Source organism: Gossypium arboreum, chromosome 12, assembly GCF_025698485.1.
Source record: "Gossypium arboreum isolate Shixiya-1 chromosome 12, ASM2569848v2, whole genome shotgun sequence".
NCBI classification, from domain to species: Eukaryota; Viridiplantae; Streptophyta; class Magnoliopsida; order Malvales; family Malvaceae; genus Gossypium; species Gossypium arboreum.
The window spans coordinates 3,532,338-3,549,392 of NC_069081.1; the positions used below are offsets into that span (position 1 = coordinate 3,532,338).

A 17,055-nucleotide genomic window follows, 5' to 3' on the forward strand; every position below is an offset into this window, starting at 1 on the left:
CGCCAAAAATTGTAGAAATCTAATTAGAGGATGAATAAGTATGAAATTAAAGCTTATTGAGTCTAGTTTCTTATAGAAGAAACGGTGTAAGCAATGGAATTGCAAATCATGAGATATAATAAGTTTTGTGAGACAATGTCAGAATGATTTCGGGTTCCCCTATTCTGACTTTGGAAAATCATCAAAAATTGGATAAAAATAATTAAGGGATTAAATTTATATGTTTAAAATCCTTAAAGAGTCTATTTTCAATATAAATAAGCGGGAACATCACCCGAATCTTGTACGATGAGATAATTAATTCTTAGTGAAGAAGGGTCGGAACTGTCAGACAGCAGAACAGGGGCAACTTTAAAGAATAAACTGTACTTATTGGATAAACCAAAAATTCTGAAAATTTTATGGTAATAAGATAAATAAGTCTAGTTTCAGGAAAAATTAGCGGATCTTAATTTCGAGTTCTGTAGCTTAAGATATAAATAATTTAGTGACTATGACGCAAATGGACAGTTTTGAATATACATAAGTAAATAGTGAAATTATTGATAATGTTACTTGTTGCATGTTATATAAATTAAGGATGTGGAATGGAGAGGAGGAGGAGGAAAATATGTATGAATATTCAGCTAGCATGGGTAATTTGTATGTTTTAGGCTCATGGACTAAATTGAATAAAAGTAAAATTTTATGGATAATTTTGTAAAAAAAAGTTAGAAATGACCAATTTGCATGAAATGAATTATTTTATTATTTAAATTACAAAATTGAATGAAATTATTAATTTAGCTCAAGATCGGTAAAAACATGTTTTAAGGATTAAATTGAAAAGTGTTGAAATTATGGAAAATTCTGACATTTTATAGAATTCATAGGTTGTTATCAATTTGTGTGAGAATAACGGCTGGAAATAAGGATTAAATTGCAATAATTTTATTTTATTTTAATCTAAAGATGAAATCATCATTAATTAAAAGTTTATGGGTAAAATGATAATTTTGTTTAGAGCATTAGTTGAATGTATTATAACATGAAATAAATGAAAACGACGATCAAATTTCTTTATAAAGATCCGGATGACTTGAATACGAGACTTGAGCGTGGAAAAGAAAAGATATCGGATTAATGAAATATCTGAAAAATGAATCGGTAACTCGGTAATGCTCGTAACTCTATTAGGTGGCGGATTTAGGTTAGAGGCGTTACATTTATTGATATCGAGCTAAGGTTTAGTCGGTTCTCGGACGAGCGTAGCATATGTGAAGTCTAAAAATACATGCCATTATATAACTTGTGATAAGATAATTTAATATCTTCCAGCTCTGATGAGATTTATTTTACTTAAAGATAGAGATACTTTCCCAACCGAGCTAATTACGATAATGTTGAAAGCGATACTCAAATATATGAGCAAAAGTAAATTATGATGAGTCGGAACTCATAAAGGTATGAATAAATGTTATATTTAAATTTATGTGTATAGTAAGTAAAATTTTAAGGTAAGTATCAATATTGAATTAAATTTGTATGGATATATGTGATTGATGTGGAAATAGAATTTTGGATATATGTTATATTTGAAAATTTTATTGATTGGGAATGTGATGAAATTGATATGAATATGTGATTAATTGAAATTGTATTGATTGGAAACTGGAAAGTGAATTGAATACCCTATTAACTGTACCGGACTGAGTCGGATATAGTTGGCATGCCATAGGATTTTGAGAAGGGATTTGGAGATGAGATTTGGATATGCTGATGTTTATATCCTTCGGATTTATCCGAAGAGGCACTTTGTGCTATTCTGGTGTGTTTTGGATGGATTATATTATTCTTGTGTGTTTGGGAGGATTATATGATACTGGTGTGTTTTGGAGGATTATACTGGTGTGTTTTGGTTGGACATTTTGGTGTGTTTGGATGGAATCCGTGTATCCACCAAAGTCCGAGTCTTGTTAATAGGGGTAAATATGAATATTAAGTAAAATTGAAATGAGAATTGAATTCCCTATTAACTTGTCGGACTAGTCAGATATAATTGGCATGCCATAGGAACTGGAAGTGTACGGGATTTGTCGGCTTTTCTGATCAGGCACTTTATGTGTCATATTTCAGGCACTTTGTGTGTCGCAGCAGGCACCTCGTTTGTCGTTTCAGGCACTTATGTATCGTAATCTGATCAGGTACTACGTACCGTTTTAGGCACAATGTGCCTTACTGGTGTGTTTGGTTGGATCACTGTATTCGTCTGAGTCCGAGTTATGTTAATAGAGTTGAGTAAATGGAATGAGAAAATCAAATGAATTTGATCGATTAAACTATTGAAAGTGTGAAAAAGTGGAATTATGAAAAGAAATGTGAATTGTGAATTGAAATAGAGATATGAGATTGAAAGCTTGAACCAAAGGTTCATGAATTGATTAAAGATAATATAGATGATATATGATGCCATTTGATGAAAGACTATTGCCGAGATATGAAATTAAAGCATAATTAACACATATGACTTATATTGTTACATGTTTGATGTCTATTATTTATTATAGTATTTATAATTTGAATTATGGTAATACCACTGAGTACAAACATACTCAACGTACGATTGTATTACTATAATTCAAATTATTTATTATTAAATGTTAAATTTAAATTATGTATATGGTAAGAGAAGTATGAGTTAGTGATATTGAGATATTTGAAATGTGTTTATGATGAGAAGGAACTTAGAAATGTAAGAATAGAAGTTCATGATATGTATGTGACAATGTACGAAATGAGATAATCAAAAGTTGAGAAATGATGAAACGTGAATGAAATGAAAGTTTATATTGTGATAATTAAAAGTTTAGGGGTAAAATGATAATTTTGTTTAGAGCATTAGTTGAATGTATTATAACATGAAATAAATGAAAACGACGATCAAATTTCTTTATAAAGATCCGGATGACTTGAATACGAGACTTGAACGTGGAAAAGAAAAGATATCGGATTAATAAAATATCTGATAAATGAATCGGTAACTCCGGTAATGCTCCGTAACTCTATTCCGGTGACGGATTCGGGTTAGGGGCGTTACATTTCATTTAAAAGACATAATTGTCAATGTTAGGTCAAATACTTTTTGCTTATAAATACCACATTATATAAACTATTTGGGAGAGGGGGATATGATAGTGTAGAAAAATTACTGTTTTTTTAGTTTAGGTTTTCATTTTTCTCTTTTTTTTTCTTTTTGTTTTTGTTGTAGTATTTCTGTTGGAACCTTGTGGGTAAAGATGGATTAAATGCTCGTGCTTCATCGAATTCTTATCTTTTATATTTTATGTCTACCATGTGTTTGTTAAAATGTTTGTGTGGAATTTAAGTTTAATATGTGTTGAATTGTTTTGTTGGTTGATTGATGAGTAGGTTACTTAACTAAGTTATTATCTATGCTTTGATTGTTGTTTGTTCAAATGTATTAAATTGCATATTACACTAGAATTGACACCTCAAGTAGAAGATTTAGATAGATGAGACTAAGAGAAGACTCTATCGTGTAGAACTTTGATACACTTGTGCTGAATAGTGAGACCAAGAGGAGAGCTTAAGTGGTATTTTTTAGTTTAGAATGACACTGAGAGGATATTCCTAGTTAAGAGAGACAAACAATATACTCATAATAGGTTTATTAGCTTAGTTAGTAATCTATGACTTATTCAACGATTATTTCAATCTATTTACACTGTTATAGTAAAAAGGAAGAAAGTTTGATTTTTTTTTTATTACTTTAGATATAGCTCAAATCATATTTTATTTCGTTGCACTAATAATTTTTTACTAAACTAGATTAGTAATTTCTTAGCTTGTAATTAATTTGACAAATACATTTACCAATTTGACAATCCCTTAAATTCGATCCTTGAAATATTCTGTGTGCTCCATTGTAACATATATAATATTACAACTTGACACTGTATGCTTGTAATTAAAATCGCACTTTTAAATTGTTTATAAAATTGTTTGTTTTCTATGCACGTGGTCAATAACCTCTTGTTTCCAAGAACACATAATCTCAATTTTTTACCAAGCTCCAACGTCTATATAGCTTCATCCTACAATTTCTTCTTGCGATTTTCAAAATCAAAGTTAGATAGAGCCTTATTTGCTAACTTTTAGGTAGAAGCTTTTGGCTTTGGAAACTTGTTCTTGCACTTCCTACCACTCCCTTTTTCTTGTGATTCTAGACTTTGCAATTCTTTGTTCTTCGATCTCATATAAAGACTTAACTTTTCTCATTTTAACCATATTATTCACATCGGGCGTTTCATCTACATGAAAGGTCTAGCTAGTATTGAAAGTGAAATGTTGTTTTCCCTGTCTACCTTACCACCGGAATGTAAATTACCAAATAACATCTCCTTCTCAACATCTTGGACTAAATTAAATAATTTTAGTAATGATTTTAGTAACAGAAGGACCTGATTGAGGTAAACTCTTGTACGAAAGCTGGTCATCCTAACCCATACATTTCAACGGATTGAAAGTGAAGGCTTATTTGAATTCAGTCTATCCTTTTGACGGCCCTTTTCAAGAGGTACCCACTCGAGAGTACTGCTTCCTTTGATAGTTTAAGATATAATTAGAACATTTTGAAATTTAGATTCAATTTAGAATTAGGGCCTAAGGATGTTTGATGCGAATAGCTATAAGTTTGTTTTTAAAAATTCTAAAAAGTTATGAAAATAAAATATAAAAAGTTAAAAATAAGAGAAAAATATGAAAATTTTAAATATACACAAGTAAATAATAATGTAAACATAAATTATTTTTATAAATTACAATAACAAAATTAAGTATTTAAATTAACTTAAATATGATTCAATTAATTTTATGGTGATCTTTCTTTCTTTTTATTTTTTATTTTAAGGTGTTGATTGGACAACTTTTTATTCAACCTAGTAATTTAGTCCAATTTTGACAATTGTGCATAATAGAATTAAAGAGAAATATGTAGAAAGGCGGACACTAAAAACTTCATAAGAATCAACTAACAACAACAATTTTTTTTGATGAACTATAATAATAGGGCAAAGCTTGAACAATAAACATGATTAGCGCAATTCGAATGCAAGCTACATTTGGAATAGTGAACACCCTTAGCCATCTGCCCATCACATGGGGTTCACAATGACAATTTGTTTTTTACATACTAACAACAATATTATTCATAAAAGACACATATTTATGTTGGCAATCGCAACATATATATTTAAAAAAACTTAATTTACGATTTAGCCTCTAAATTATACCTATTTTTTCATTTTGGTACTTAAATTTTTTTGTCTCAATTTGATACCTCAAGTATCAATTTCCTCTATTTTGGTCCATTTTGTAATGGCCATTAAAAAAATTTGTTAAGCCACTTTGGCTAATGGAAAAGTGCCATTAGCTTGTTTTTGGCCAATGGAAAAATGTCACGTGACAATTAAATTTATTTAAAATAAATATTAAATAGAAATTAATAAATAAAAATTTATAATATTAAATATTTAAATATTAAAAAACACTTTTAATTTTGACTGATTGTTGATCGGCCATTGATTTGGCGTTGACTGTCACATGGCGCATAGAATACGTCACATGGTCTTTTTTAATATTATATATGATATTGATTAAAAAGAAAAAAATCATATATAATAAATAAAATTTTAAATCTTTCTATAAAATTCTAAAATATATCATTATAAAATTTAAAAGTCAAAATAATATATAATAATTGCATATTTTTATAAAAATTAAAAAGTATTTAAATTTTAAGTAATTGCTAAAACCCTTAAAACTAAATACTTTTTAGAATTTTATTAATTTTTTAAAAATTATAATTTTAAACTTTTTATATTTTTGTAATAAAATTATTAATTTAAACTAATTCTTTTCAATGATCGTATTTTTTAGTAAATTTTATTTTTATAATAATTTATATACTTTTTCTAGATTATATATATATATATTTTCTGAATTTCTTATATATTTATTTTCAGTTTTCATATTTTTTGATGTATATATATTTAATAAAATAATTTATTTTTATATAAAGCCATCACATTGTGCTTTGTGATTGGCTTCAGATTTTTTTAATGTACGTCAAAAAATGGACTCAAAATCAAATTGGGAAGAGATTGATACTTTAGATGCCAAATTAAGACAAAAAAAAAATTTAAAATACTATAACGAAGGAATAGGCATACTTCAAGGGCCAAATCGCGGATTAAACCGAAGAAAATTACCCTGACACGTCATGTGTCCTGTTGTAATTTACAGTTAAATCTAGTTGTTGACCCATCATTCATCTAATCTAGAATTTCTTACTTTTTATTTGTAATTTAAATAAATAATTGCAAATATAATTTTAAATTAATATTTATAGTCTAGAGTTTGTTATTTTTATTTGTAATTTATATAATTAATTTTAATATAATTATTAAAATTAATATATGTTTTAAAAATATAAACTTTAAGTTTACCCTAAACTTTTTAATGCTAAACACTATAGGTAAATAAAATATATTATAATAAAAATTCAAAAACATAAAAGAAAAATTATTTTGCTTTACCAACTTCAATTGTTTGGTGGCTTGTAAATTCATAGAAGTATATACTACTCTCTTTTTTACTTCTTTTATTTTATCATGATCAGATAATCCAATAAAATATAAATTTTCTAATTTTACTTATAGAATCTCCTGTAGAATATGATCTTTTCACGTATATTATGTCGTTGTTTTCTTGTATTTGAATTGGATTTTGGTTTTCTCCTCGATCAACTTTCTCACTATTATCATCTTTAATATCTATTTAAATGTAATATTGTATTTAACTTTACATTACGTGGAATTACTATAAATAAGTAGGGTGATTTCTCTAATGAGTGTTGAATTATTTACAGTGGAAAATGTCATAACAACATATATAAATATAAGGTTAATATTGCAAATATATAAATATATATTTATATATAAATTGAAGCATTTAGTATTTTCTTGATAATCTTTAAAGATTTTTCTCCAAATAATTAATATCCATTAAAAGAACACATGGAAAAAATAAGTTAAAAGTCAAACAAAAACAAATTCCGTGAAGAAGGTTTCACTTACTAAACATACATGACATGACCTGGCTTGATAAACTCTTTTTAATTTAATAAATTTCAAAAGATAAAAATTAATAATATATGTAAGCTTGTAAAGTTGTAGTCCGAGATAGTAGCCAACATAAATTTATGTTGGAAAAGATATATTTTTGAAAGCTTTGAGATATATTCTCGACTGGTAAAGGTAGAGATTTGAATAATAAAATTATGATTTTATTTAAACCGAAATAATATGCAGGAGAAAAACACACTGAATTTATTTCTATTTTTTCTGCAAAAATTTCGATATATTTTCCCTACATATTTCAAACTTGTTTTCGGTGATAGAAAAAAGTTAGACTACAGTTTGTTGATCACTGCAGTCGTGCTACTACATTACTCATTTCATTGTTGTATCCTAGGAGACAGTTGACCAACATTTCTCCAGCACCAAAGAAGCGACCGAATCTGTCTTAAGGAAATTGCGAAAACAGGCCTCAACTACCAGTTGAATTTCTGTCTACCTGCGAGTGCACAATTTCGATCCAGCTTTATTTCCAATTTCTGTTTTTCAGATTATATATATATTGTTTTGGTTCGATCTTGTGATTTAAATCAATCTTTTACATTACTGTTTATTTCACCAACGTATTTACATCAATTTATACATGGATAAAAATTACAAGCAACGTAATCAACTTAGGTCAGTTAAAAAACTTGTCATTATTATTATGAGGGATGACAACAAAGGGTTTTATAGGGTGGCTCTAAGTGAGCTAAGGTGAGTAGTATGTAGCAAATTGTTGATGTTACGGGCTAATACTTTAATCAAACGAGCATGCAATCTTAGACTTGGAACTCACACCATTTGTATGCCTAAGTTAGCCTCTTCATGCACAAATTTTAAATTTGGTTGCATCTAGTAGCAACTAAGGTGCCTAACTAAGCTGCAAAAGAATAAGAAAGCAATAAAGAGTTTTGAAATGCTAGAGCTTATATTATTAAGCTTGCTTGAGTACAAATAAGGGGTGGGGTGGCCCCTTATTTATAGGCAAAGCCCTTTAAATCCATTAGTCCATATTGATACAAGTGTGCATATATGATACATTGATCTAGAAAGATCTAGGCTAAGAAGTTTACAGATAATTCTAAAGAAGTTTGATTAATAGTAGTAAACTCTGTTGGAAAAATTGGCTTAGAAAGTAGTTTTGTTACATAGTAAAAAATTACAATTTTTCTAAAACTTTAGCGGTTTTGTTATTTATAAAAACAAAATATTTACCAAATTTGAACTTGTGTTTTGGAATAGGTGGTCTAAATCATTTTTCAACTTTCTACCAACATGATCTTCTTCGGTATTGTTATTTATGGTCTAAGTCAAGTACTAATGCATGGTAATTAAATGATTTGTCCTCAACAAATGTCTCATGACCATATTACTTTTCTATCTATCATGTAATGTCAATGAAAGGATATCATTTACCCTATACTTTGGGATATGAATTTCACTATTATAGGTGAAGTTATGTCCTGCAGAAGTCATATACCCAAAGTACTAACTTTCAAATCTATTACCATTTGAAGTAAGACTTTCAATATAAAAAAGTATACGAGTCACGCACACATAATTCGTCACTTTCTCAAGATTGAGGTAAGTCACACTATAAATGTCGCAAGCGAATAAATTTATAAATGAATCTAGGATTTATTCTATTTGGATTTTGTTCGATATATTGTCATTCTAAACAATCACATCTATGTTTTTATCTTCTGGAAGTCATCTGCTCTGATACTCAAAACAAGGTAGCTCCCACTTAGACTTGATAAACAACATAATAATTTTTAATTAATTTTCTCAATTTTGATTAGACTAAGGACCATTTAGATTAACTACTAATATAACTTATCTTCTCGCACTATGATCTGACCACAAAGGTAATTGTTTGTATTTAAAGACAAGTGGTATCACGTGACGGTAGCTTGAAGCTATGTGCGACTGGGGAATGGTGCTAGGCTAGGTCGGTGGTGCACAAGGGTGGTGTAAAATCACAAGCCTAAGGTCGCATGTTAGCAGAGTTAAAGCTTGGCATGGGACACTAGCTTGTGACTGAGTGTTTTGATTAGGTGTAGGGGCAATTGAGCTAGGCTAATGCGCTAAGGGTTGTGCAATAAGGGTGGTGGCATGCCACAAGGCTGGTACCAGGCTTGGTGGCCTAGGTTGTTGCTCGTTAGGCATCTAATGCAAGATTCAAGTTTATATTTGGGCCTCCAAGTCCATTTAAATAAGAATTAAATTAACCTGTGACTTAAAATGAATATTTAATCATACTTGAAATGATTTCAGAATAAACTAAATATCATACAAACTTGAACCAATTTTAGATGTATAAGATAAAAAAAAATGATCAAATATCAAAATCTTGAAAATTGTGGATTATAAGTATGGACAAAAGTAGGTTACTACAATAGAAATATATAAAACCTATGTAGTTTCAACTTGAGAAATAACTCTTGGTTTTTATTTTATTTTTGTTAAAGCAAGCATGGTTAAGGTAAGCCTAAATATAGTGATATGATCATTTGATTTTGAAGTGGGTGTGTGTATCTAATTAAAACCACTGACGATCTTAAAAGTATTGATCATCGTAAAACTAATCTAAAATCAACTCATCTTGAAGTAAGAAAAAAGAAACAGCAAAAAGAAGTGAGAAAGTTTAGTACTACACGTTCAAAAGCAAGATTTCCTGCAACTGAAAATTAGAATTGGTTCCAATTGAATCATCATCCAAAAGCAATATTCCTTGGGCATTGTAAGTTATGTTAAGCTCTAAGTTTTGGTTAGAACACGACGGAGCTCAATGAGAGCATTGATTCAACCGTTGTTTCTGTAACCAACAACCTTCATCTTACTTGGCTAGACAATGGTAACCTTCACGCCTCTTCTCTCTCTACTGACTTCCTAATAGCCAGAGAGATTAAGTGAGTAAACTAGTAACCATTATATTGTGAAAGGTAGTAAAGATGGTCGAATTCGACCTAGGCCAAATTATCTTTGATGAGATTGTGAAAAATGCTGAGAAGGTTCACCCTCGGTACCTACCGCCATTCTCTTCCCTTATATTTCAAGTGCTACACACTAAGAATCCCAGAATTGTTCGAGCAACAAAACAATTTGAGAAGCTTGTGCCAGAATTGAGGTTTTCCCACAAGTGGTTGAAGGGAAACACACTATGAATGATCCAACCAACGAAGCTTTAGATTCTGAGTCTGATGATGCAAAGGAGGAGGAAGATGCTTAATCTCAGGATGTTCCCACTACTGCAGGCACCACATCCATCCTCTCGGGCATTAAGCAAAGGATTATTGTTGAGTTGAACTCTAACATTGAGTTCAATCAGAGACATGTAGATAGGTTATGTGTAGAGGCCAAGGCTATAAAGAAGGTAATTGATAGACAAAAGGCCTTGCAATATGATCTTCTTGCCCTCCCTAATGATGAATACATTGACAAGTTTGTTGACCAAAAAGGTGGAACGATGATGTAGTGGGGAGCTAACATTGAGAGGGAGTGTTGCTACTACTGTTGCTGCAATTGAAGGGGAGATGTTTATTTATTTATTTTTTTGAATTTTTATTTTGGATTACTGTAATCCTTAATTTTGCCCACTCAATGATATACTAGTACTAAACTTTATTCATTTGTTAATGGATGGATAATTCTGTTGATGCATTATTTCCTTGTTTCTTTAACTTGGTTATAATTATGGTTAGTTGATTATTGGTGCAAAACTCAACTTAGCATTGGGTTTGCCTCATTGCTGCAAAGCCCTAACCAATGATCAATGATTCAAAATTTTGAAGTGATGGCATATTAGCATACGATTCATTTTTTTTCTTTTCTTTTTCTAGGAAGAAAAAATTGACATAACCCTGATTGGTTTACAATTTTTTGTTTGGTTTAATACCTCTTTTAGCTTCTATACTGTAATTAAATTTTTACTTTAGTATTTATATTATTTTTTATCAGTTGTGCCCTTGGACTTTTCTTTTTTTTATCAATCTAGTTCATGTACTTTCATTCTGTAATATTCATTACTCAAATCCAAACTTCTGTTTAGAAAATGTCCAAGCCAATCAATAGCACGCTGCCATATATCAAGAAAAGTTAAAAATAATTTAAAATTTTAGAAAATATAAAAAATTTAAAATTCATTAGAAACCCCAAAAATAAAAACCCGACTAAATATTAACACATAGAAAATTATAAAAAAATTCATAATCTATTTTTGAAAATTATAAACTTTAAAAGAATATTATAAGTATGTGAAACTTCAAATTTTTTAACAATTCATAGATCTTTTTTTTAATTGTTTGGAATTTTCGTTTTCTTTTGGAAATTTTAGAATTGTCTGAATCTTTTAAGAATTTTATGGTTTTTTAATAAATTTTTAAGTTTTTCTTTTGCATTTTCAAGTATATTTGAATTTTTATATGTGGCAACATTTGATTGGATTGGGAGGTTTTTTAACGAAAATTATAGATGGGATGACGGGGATATACATAATAAAAGTACAAGGGTCAAACTGATAAGAAAATAGCATATGTACTAAACTGATAATTTAGCTATATGACAGGGGCTATATGTATTCATCTTTTGATTCTTAAATGGTATAAGACATAAAACCGACACATCAACATCACATAAACTTTAATTTTATGTAATTTTATATACAGAAATTTGATTTGATTCATTTTTATAAATCGTCGATATTATTATCGATATAACCCAATTTTATATTTATATGTTACATACATAAATAATTATATTTATTTAATGTAAAAATAAGTTGAGATATTTATTTTTAAAAATATATATAATTAAATTAAAATTAAAATTTAAAACATACATTTGAATCACAATTAAAATTTCATGTATAATTATATCAAATCAAAGTTGATATTTTCTAGTAAAATTACCTTTGAATAAGATTATTATTGGAGATGCAAATTTTGATTTATATGATAAACTTTAAAAATAAAATTATTTTAGAAACATAACAATAAAAAAGAAAGAACTAAGAAGAGCAGGCATAATCAGATATCTTCGTTTATAAAATCAACCATTTTGTTCTTCAAGACCTCAGTGTTGTGATTGTCGATGACGACATGGAAGCAATGACCCTCTCCTTTCGTCTCGAAAAATTCCACCTTTCCTCGCCACCCACTCTTCGTCAATGTTTCATAGTAAGCCTCTCCTCTGTTTCTAAACCCATCTTCCTCTGCTACCAAAACAATCACCCTTTCACATGCCATTTCCTTCAATTTCGGATCCGCTACCGGGTTCACAATCGGGTCATTGTCGAATTCGGTACTCGTTGGACAAACGTACTTGTCCAACTCATTATTGTTTGGTTCTCTGGTTCCGAAATACGGATGTACTAGAAGCATCCCTCTGATTTTTAAACCCACCAATTTGGTTGCACCAGCTAGGACTGCCACGAAGTGGGCAATATTGGCTCCGGCGCTTTCACCTGCCAAGAAAACTCGGCTGGGATCCGCATTGTCATTGAGCCATGGTTCGGGCCCTTGTCCGTTTGCGTGAGAAGCGACCCATTGTAGCCCTACCCATGAATCATCGTGCGCAATCGGTAGAGGATGCTCGGGGGCTAGCCTGTAATCAATCGACACCACAACGATATTGGCTTGTTTTACAAGTGGGGCAACCACTTTATAGGTGACGGTGTCGAAGGCTGATCCAATGGAAAAGCCACCGCCATGGTAGTGAACAAGCAGGGGAAGCTTCTGACCTGGGGTTGTACTTTGTGGCATGAAAATCCTGGCCTTGACAGCCGGTGAAATCACCACATCTTTAGTCTGGACGCTGGCCGTCCGGTCCAGCCCCGCCGGAACCGGTTGTGTGACAAAGTATCTCTCAACTCGGCCATCTTTGTAGACTTTAAAGAACGGGGGACAATCACGGATTACGTCATTAGTGCTTGAACCCATTTGGCAGAAACCAATTTGATAAGTGGATTTTGATTCCAACCTTACAAGGGTAAGGATGTGTTTTAAAGACAGCCAAGCGTCATGCGGTTGGTGGAATTTATTTTTCATTTTATAACTCAACATTGGCTTCTGACATCTAATTTTGGTGCTTCTAGAAAGATTATTACGCTATATTTAAGTATTTTTATTTTAAATTATGCAACACAATTAATTTTTTTTAAATCATTTATTACATATTGCATGCAACATAATTAAATCACAGCTTATAGCGTAAATATTCTATGCAATTACTTTTTACTTTTTATTAAATTGGTGTCGTTCATCAATTCAGTTCTAATTCAGTTAGAAAATTATTAAAAATTTATTTTATTTGTTAATTAAGTTATATGATTATGTGAGTATTTTTATTTTTATATTTTATAAATTAATAAAATTTATCTATAATGAGATATGAACCTAGAACACAACGCATATATTTTTATTTACTATTTGAACTAAAATAATTTTTTGTTTTTACATGAAACTTTAATAAATATATTTGTTATATACATTTTTATATATGGTTCAAGTAGAGACATAGATAGCATACTGTCATAAAACTCGCAAAATTTGACATTTTAGACTCTTGAGTATCAAACTCAGGATACTAACAAGGAATATTCAGCACTGAAAGATTTTCAAGGATCGTGTGCCCTTTAGTATAGTAATTGGGAAATGTGGTAGGAATGTTCGCCATTGAAGGGGACTCTGGCATTATAGATCCCTAAGTAATGTAATCAAGAAATGGATATGAACCGTCTAACATTGATGGAATATATGGATGATATGTAGGCTTCAGGATAGTCTAAGCTTGCATAATTTGAAATCTTGTACCCAATATCGAGCATATCTTTACCTCCGCGGCAACATCTCGTTTCATGGTGCCTAAACACCATTGTCCCAACATCTTCAGAATTGTTGAGATCCATTGTGATGTATTTACACCTCCTATTGGACCTTCTAAATGTATATATTTCATTTTGGGTATTAACTTAGTACTTACAATGTAATACCCCTATATCTGTCTCGACTGTTGAGTAAAGATATGGGAATGCTACATTTGTTGCTAGAACAACCATGGCTATATTCTAATAAGCTGGGTTTCTTGTAGTAAATATTTTAGTATTTTCAACGTAATATTCCCATATGAAGTCGATATTAAATAAAATATTATAAAATTATTGGGTAAAATTTGTTTCATAATTTTTTTCCATACAAAGCAAGGCTCAAGTATCGATACTGAATATAAGGTATGGTACCCTAGCCAAGGTATTGATACCAATTTAAGCTTCGAAGTTTAAAAAATTAAAAAAAAAATCCAACATGTATCGATATCTATATCGAAGTATCGATACTTTTCCTATAGTATCAATACTTTGACTAAAGTATTGATACCTTCCTTAAGGTATCAGTATTTTACCCCTAGTATCGATGCTAAATTTTGATTTCACGTTTGGAAATAAGAGAAATTCATTAAGGAACAATTTACACTTTTATTCCTTAACTTCTCTAAGTCATTTCAAATTACTCAATATGTCCAAAATATGCGGTTTATCATCCAAGATCATTATCCAACAACCCATTTCTTAAAATATATATATATATATATATATGGTATTTTCTTAACTAATAAACTCTATGTGCATACCTTTTGTACCAAAATTTATAGAGTTAACACAATTATTGAAGTTTTACAAATAAGTCCTTTAATTAGAGGACTTGTACGGCAAAAATAGTTTAAATTTTCCACATACCATCACTATTGCCAAAATTTACTAGTCAATTCATCAATTAAGGCTTCCTTAGTTCATTTAAAAACATTCACTCACTTGATACTTCAACAGTAAACTTGAAGTTATTCTACGTGTTAGCAAATCTATCATTTACAATAATTTCTTAACATTATAACTCTCTTATTATTTTTCCTCCTCTTCATCTCTATTTTACATCGCTATGTACGTGTACTTATATAAAAATCTTTTACCTTTAGTATGACACACTTATATGTAACTTTAACTAAATTATTTATATCTTGACCTACCGAATTCAAAATTAGGATCCTCTTTTTTTTTTTTTGAAACTAGACTCAATGAAATTTTACCATAAAAATTTCAGAATTTCTATGTAAGCCAATTAATACATTTTTTTTCTTCAAATCTTCCCCTATTCTGCTGCTAGGTAGCTCTGACACTTTTTCACTAAAAATTAAATATCTTTCAGTACAAATCTCATCTTAAGTTACCATTTGTTTTCCTTGAAAATAGACTCATTATGAATTTATTCATATAAATTTTATCTCCTAAATATTTTTGTACAATTTATAATGAATTTTCAAAGTTAGAATAGGGGATCCCAAAATCATTTTGACCCTGTCTCACGAAAATTATTATATCTCATAATTTATAATTCCATTTCTTTCTTCGTTTCTTCTATACAAAACTAAACTCAATAAGTTATAATTACAGCTCGGCTAAGTGGTGTTGTTCTTGGGCTTTGAATTTTCCCAAGAGGAGTCTTTGGCTTTCAGCAAACTGTTCTCTTCCTCCACTTGCTCGCACTTAGTTTGTGTATCATTATACTTGGCCTTCTAAGCTAAGATATAGGAGTTGAGATTGTAACACCCTTTACCTGAGTCCGAGGCCGGGACTGAGCACGAGGCATTACCATACTTAACCACATGCATACATTCATTTCCGAGTCACCAAGGCTTGATTAAATTTAAAACTCTTTCGGACTCTGTGTAGACTCCTTAAAGTGGGCTTACGAGGTCACAAACTTTCCTTGGAGACCAACTCGGGTCCTTAAAAAACTAAATAAAAATGACTCTTGAAACAGACACACGCCGGTGTGGAAGGGCAACACGCCCATGTGGTCATTATAACATGACCATGCTGATGACCCATGTGACACACAGGGCCTAAGCATCTAGGGACACGCCCGCGTCCCATACCCGTGCGAATTAAATTTTAAATTTGAACCTACAGGAGTTTTCACACGGCCTGTCACACGCTTGTATCTATGGCCCGTATCCCTCACACGGCCATGACACGCCCTTGTCCTAGCCCGTGTTTAAAAATCCTTGACATTCTATTTCTGATGTCAGCATCCAATTTAGGGCACACGGCCAAGGCACACGCCCGTATACTAGCCCGTGTCCTTCACATGGCTGAGACATACGGCCGTGTCTCTACCCGTGTGTTTACTACCATGTATACTGACTTGCAAAATTTACGTGCAGGGGACACACGGCCGGACACCACTCCCATGGGGCTGGCCATGTGTCTACCTATGTGGACAATATTAGGATATTTACCAAGCCTTATGCCACCCTGAAACAAAATTGAATACCAACCAACATGTCAAAATCAACTTTAATATGAGTTCTCAACCAACAACCATAGCTAAGGCCTATAAACATTTCACATTCGTAAAAGACTATCTTGTATTCATATAACGACTTACAATATTAGCCATTTTCCCGGCCTTATACAAAATGAGTCAAATGCTAAAACAAGCCAACATCTTTGGCCCCAAAACAATGTGACACAAAAATAAAATCAAAGGTTCCTATACATGCCATAATCAAAAAGATAAAACTAGCTATACCAAGTACTTCAAGGATAGTGTGACTGGCTTCAACGACGCAGGCGACGATTCTCGAACTACTTTGGCGACACTATAAGAAAAGAGAAAGGAAATAGGGTAAGCATGAGAGCTTAGTAAGCATATATATGCAAATAAGTGTAATTAAAAACACATTCATCAAGCAATAGCTTATCACGCTTAAATGATATATCATTTTAACCTCACTATCTTGCTCTTCCTTCTTTTACGCATAGCTACTACATCTCATCACATACTAATTTTTTCATTCGAGATTTTAGTATACATACTTGTAA

The 17,055-nt window shown here is 30.8% G+C and overlaps 1 protein-coding gene across 1 annotated transcript; it reads right to left on the reverse strand.

Moving 5' to 3' along the window:
• Positions 1-12,100: 12,100 nt before the first annotated feature.
• Positions 12,101-13,217, reverse strand: LOC108477046 (probable carboxylesterase 4, mitochondrial). Its single transcript, XM_017779471.2, has one exon. It carries the CDS (start codon positions 13,115-13,117, stop codon positions 12,206-12,208), a length of 912 nt encoding a protein of 303 aa, XP_017634960.1. The 5' UTR covers positions 13,118-13,217; the 3' UTR covers positions 12,101-12,205.
• Positions 13,218-17,055: the final 3,838 nt, after the last annotated feature.